The 4,485-nt window shown below is 37.7% G+C and overlaps 1 protein-coding gene across 1 annotated transcript; it reads left to right on the forward strand.

The window, feature by feature from the left end:
* Positions 1-1,183: 1,183 nt before the first annotated feature.
* On the forward strand, positions 1,184-3,737 carry LOC132890339 (uncharacterized). The gene is made up of 6 exons (XM_060927150.1): positions 1,184-1,266; positions 1,374-1,718; positions 2,382-2,717; positions 2,983-3,093; positions 3,447-3,490; positions 3,606-3,737. The coding sequence occupies exons 1-6, from the start codon at positions 1,194-1,196 to the stop codon at positions 3,735-3,737; spliced, it is 1,041 nt and encodes a 346-aa protein (XP_060783133.1). The 5' UTR covers positions 1,184-1,193.
* Positions 3,738-4,485: the final 748 nt, after the last annotated feature.

Genomic DNA, 4,485 nt, shown 5'->3' on the forward strand with positions numbered 1-4,485 from the left:
CCGGCGAGGGCCTTTCTGTGTGGAGTTTGCATGTTCTCCCCGTGTCCGCGTGGGTTTCCTCCGGGTGCTCCGGTTTCCCCCACAGTCCAAAGACATGCAGGTTAGGTTAACTGGTGACTCTAAATTGACCGTAGGTGTGAATGTGAGTGTGAATGGTTGTCTGTGTCTATGTGTCAGCCCTGTGATGACCTGGCGACTTGTCCAGGGTGTACCCCGCCTTTCGCCCGTAGTCAGCTGGGATAGGCTCCAGCTTGCCTGCGACCCTGTAGAAGGATAAAGCGGCTAGAGATAATGAGATGAGATGAGATTTTTCCGTGAGGTTTGCCTTATGCAAAGAAAGACAGCATAGATGTTTTTTCCTCCCTATAAGTGGGGGGGACCGAACGAGGTGAATTTAAATCTGGGTGGGACGAATCCCCCCCGTCCCCCCCTCTATCTGCGCCCGTGGCTAACACATAGAGACAAACAACCATTCACACTCACATTCACACCTACGCTCAATTTAGAGTCACCAGTTAACCTAACCTGCATGTCTTTGGACTGTGGGGGAAACCGGAGCACCCGGAGGAAACCCACGCAGACACAGGGAGAACATCCAAACTCCACGCAGAAAGGGCCTCGCCGGCCATGAGGCTCAAAGCCAGAACCTTCTTACTGTGAGGTGACAGTGTTAATCACTACACCATCATGCTGACCTCGCTTGATGTTGACGGAGTTATTTTTAATTAAGTCCAAACTTGCTTCTGCCTCCAGTGTACCTTTCTCTTCATGATAGTTTGGTTGAAACTTGCTAAATTTATTCATTGAATTAACCGTTTATTAGGTGCATTGATCTAAAAAAATACCTACTCTCAAAACAGATTTGGTTGCATATCGGTCAAAGGGTTGCAAAAAAAATTAATAGTTATTAATTTACTGAATAATCTGACTAGAAAAAAACAAAACAAAAAGGAAAAGTTAAAAAAGGGTCTGTCCAGTAAATTCCCTTATATTGTTTGAAGAGTTTCACAGCCTATCTAAAGAAAGGTTCAGAAAGTGAGAGGAGGAACCACAGTCAGGTATCTACTGCTGCTAAATTTTTAGTCTGTACTGTATGTCGGAAATTCTGTGATGTCAGAACCTCGTGTCATAGGTCTTTGGCACAAAGTGAGATGTGCTCAGTTTGACCATCTGACAGTGGAGCAAGAGGAGACATGCTGTACACAGAGCTCACACTGAAGGTGCTGCTGATGACGTGGATTATAATAGTGCTTTTTTATAAAATTGGTAAGTGTCCATGGTTTTGATTGTTTCTAATCAAAGGGACTAAGTGCAATATTGATAATCTCTGTGTATTTAAAGAAGAATAAAGTTTGTTGTTTAATTCCTAACAGCAGATTCTGCACAGACAAATGATATCAGTCAGCCGAACTCAATGATCACTGCTGATGTTGGCGAGAATGTGACTCTACACTGCTTTAAACTGCTAGAACATGACACCAGAGTAATTGTTTGGTACAAGCAAAAAGTAGGACAGGAGCCTCGTGTAATTGTCACAGTTCATCACCAACCCAATTTTGAAGATGAGTTCAAGTCACCAAGATTCAGCATCGAGAAAAAAGAAACGAGATTCCATTTAAAAATAGTGAATGTGGAAAAATCAGACGAAGCCATGTATTACTGTGGACTTAGAGATTTTTTAACAAGGTTTGGAAATGGAACATTTTTATCAGTGAAAGGTAAGAAGTTACTTTAATACGTTTGTAAGTAGTTTAATGTTTCCTTTGCTTAAAAATGAACTTGATGATTAACAAATGGAATCACTGATTCTCAAGTTGTCAAGTGCTCACTTTTGACATAATAATCTATTTCAATTCTATATAATTTTGAATTGCTATCTTGTTATTTTATCTTAATTATTTGAAATTTTTTTTAATCAAAATGTCATTATTTTTAACATGTTATCCATAATGGTTATGGAGGTTATTTTGATTGTTTAAATTTAATGCTTCGGTACTATCTATGAAAAAAAAAAAATCTTGAATGAAATTATTATATACAGGTACTTTACAGCAAAACACAAAATTTCTAATGCTGGAATGGATCTGATCAGTGCATTTACTTTATTTTATTAGAGATAGGAAACTTCCAGTTAATTAAAGGTTGCAGTATCAAGCAATATTTGTAGGTGAGAAATTGTATGTTGATGCATTGACATAATCCAATTTGTATGAAAACAAAAAAAAAATGTATGGAAAAACTTATGTTTGATTGCTGTAATTAATAACATGTAATATAAACATTACGTCCCAGCTCTCTCGAGTCTGATTTATGGAATATATTTATTATAATGGTCTAAATATGAACTATCCAAATCACCCTATCTCTATCACATTGAACAGGTGATGGAGATGTAAAAGTGTCAGTGATCCAGAGTGGCGTGTTGGACTCGGTTCCTGCAGGAGCGTCAGTGACTCTGCAGTGCTCGGTTCTCTCTGAGAGCAGAGCAGCAGAACACCAAGTGCTCTGGTTCAGAGCTGCTTCACCACAATCCTATCCTCAAATCATTTACACTCATCACAACAGCAGCCGTCAGTGTGAGAGCGGCTCTTCTACACACACCTGTGTGTACGACTTCTCCAAGAACATCCTCAGCATCAGTGATACTGGAACTTACTACTGCGCTGTGGCCGTGTGTGGGAAGATCATTTTTGGGAACGGGACTCGAGTACAGTTGGGTAAGAACACGTGTCATGTTTTAGTGATATGCCAGAGTGTATAGTAATTATTTTTCTATCTAATATCTGGCTATGTACTTGTATTGGGCCATCCGATAAGATTTAGCACAATGTTGTTTCATTCCAGATATTTCATTTTTTACTAAAACCTACATCTCAAACTATTATTCTCTTTCATTTTTAATTGTTTGAAGGAATGAGTTTGTTTAGCATAGAAGTAAATACTGAGCCAATATTTAATCCTGTGATATTTCCTGTGTAGCAGAGAGATCTGCCGTGGATCCTGTAGTGATCTGTCTCGCTGGAGCTTTGGGAGTGTGTGTGGTTGTGATCTTTGCTTTGATCTTTATCATAACATGTAAAGGAAGAAACAGAGGTGAGTCTTCATTATAGATTTTATTAAAGTTATTATATAATTCTCAAGTTATTTTAAAATTCTAAAATTTCCTTTATATACAATGAGTCTCCAGTTTATTAAACATACAGATCTCATACAAAGCGGAGTTCCTGTTATCACACCAATGTTTTCCCACTAATATCATGTCCTGAAATGTTTTATTCCTCTTATACTACAGTAATTTGCAACAACTACATTCTGAAATCATTAAAAGCAACACTTTGTACTTTTTATCATTAATTATAGTTACATTTAATGCTGTGGAAGATCAAAACAAGTTAGTTCCTGTTATCTATCAGCGATAAACTGGTGTTGCATTTTCTTCTCTACAGTGAGATTAAAACACGGTTCTGTGACAGACAAGACCCTCAATCAGGTAAATATTCAGGATATGTGAATACATACATGATGCTGTAAACAGACAAGTAATTAGTGTAAAATTGCTGCATTATAAGTGTAATAAAAAGTCTAATAATCTCATCTCCCTCCAGGACTGTGACACTGTGGAGCTGAATTACGCTGCCTTACATTTCAGTGAGAGGAGAGCCAAAAGAGGAAGAGTAAAGAAACAACAACCTCAAGATACTATATATACTGATGTACAATATAATTCTGTAGCTTAGATTTGATCTCTGATCTGATTCAATATTATTAATTCTGTTCTCAGTTTTCATTTTGACTGTAGATATATGTTTTTGTTGAGGATTAATGATTGTTCAGACTGAATTTAAACTGAAAGCTGAATGATCAAGAATTTTCAAAATCACTGGAACACTGGGACACTGGTTCTGTCTCAGAGTGACATGAGAAAGCATTTTCCCACCCGTTCTCCTCTTTTTTGGGTAATTTTCACACTTAACTGTTTCATATCTCCAAAACAAATCTTAAAAGAAAACACATGCAACCTGAATAAACACAAAGCACATTTTTGAATGATGGCATTTTCCAAAGGAAAAGAGTTATCCAAATCCAAATCTCCCACCACACACACACACACACACACACACACACACACACACACACACACACACACACACACATGTATGTTTTTACATCAACCAAATTTAATGAATAACTGGGTTCAGTTACATGATACACACCAAGGCTTCATTACTGCCAGTGCTTTTGAACCGAAATATCACTTTAATTAAACCTTTCCAACAATGTAAAGTAGACTAAAGGATTCAAAAAAACAGGACATTATGTTGCAATCAAACGAGATTCCAGAAAAGATTTGAATGTTATTTCTTGACTAGACAGGGTTGCAAAACCATTCCTAAGGCTGCTTACATATGACTAGCTTCAAAATCTCTCAGTGCTCACTTTGCCATTGTTTTCCTATTAGGAGAGCATCATGCCTCCATACTGACC

The sequence above is a fragment of the Neoarius graeffei genome, chromosome 8, assembly GCF_027579695.1.
Source record: "Neoarius graeffei isolate fNeoGra1 chromosome 8, fNeoGra1.pri, whole genome shotgun sequence".
NCBI lineage: Eukaryota > Metazoa > Chordata > Actinopteri > Siluriformes > Ariidae > Neoarius > Neoarius graeffei.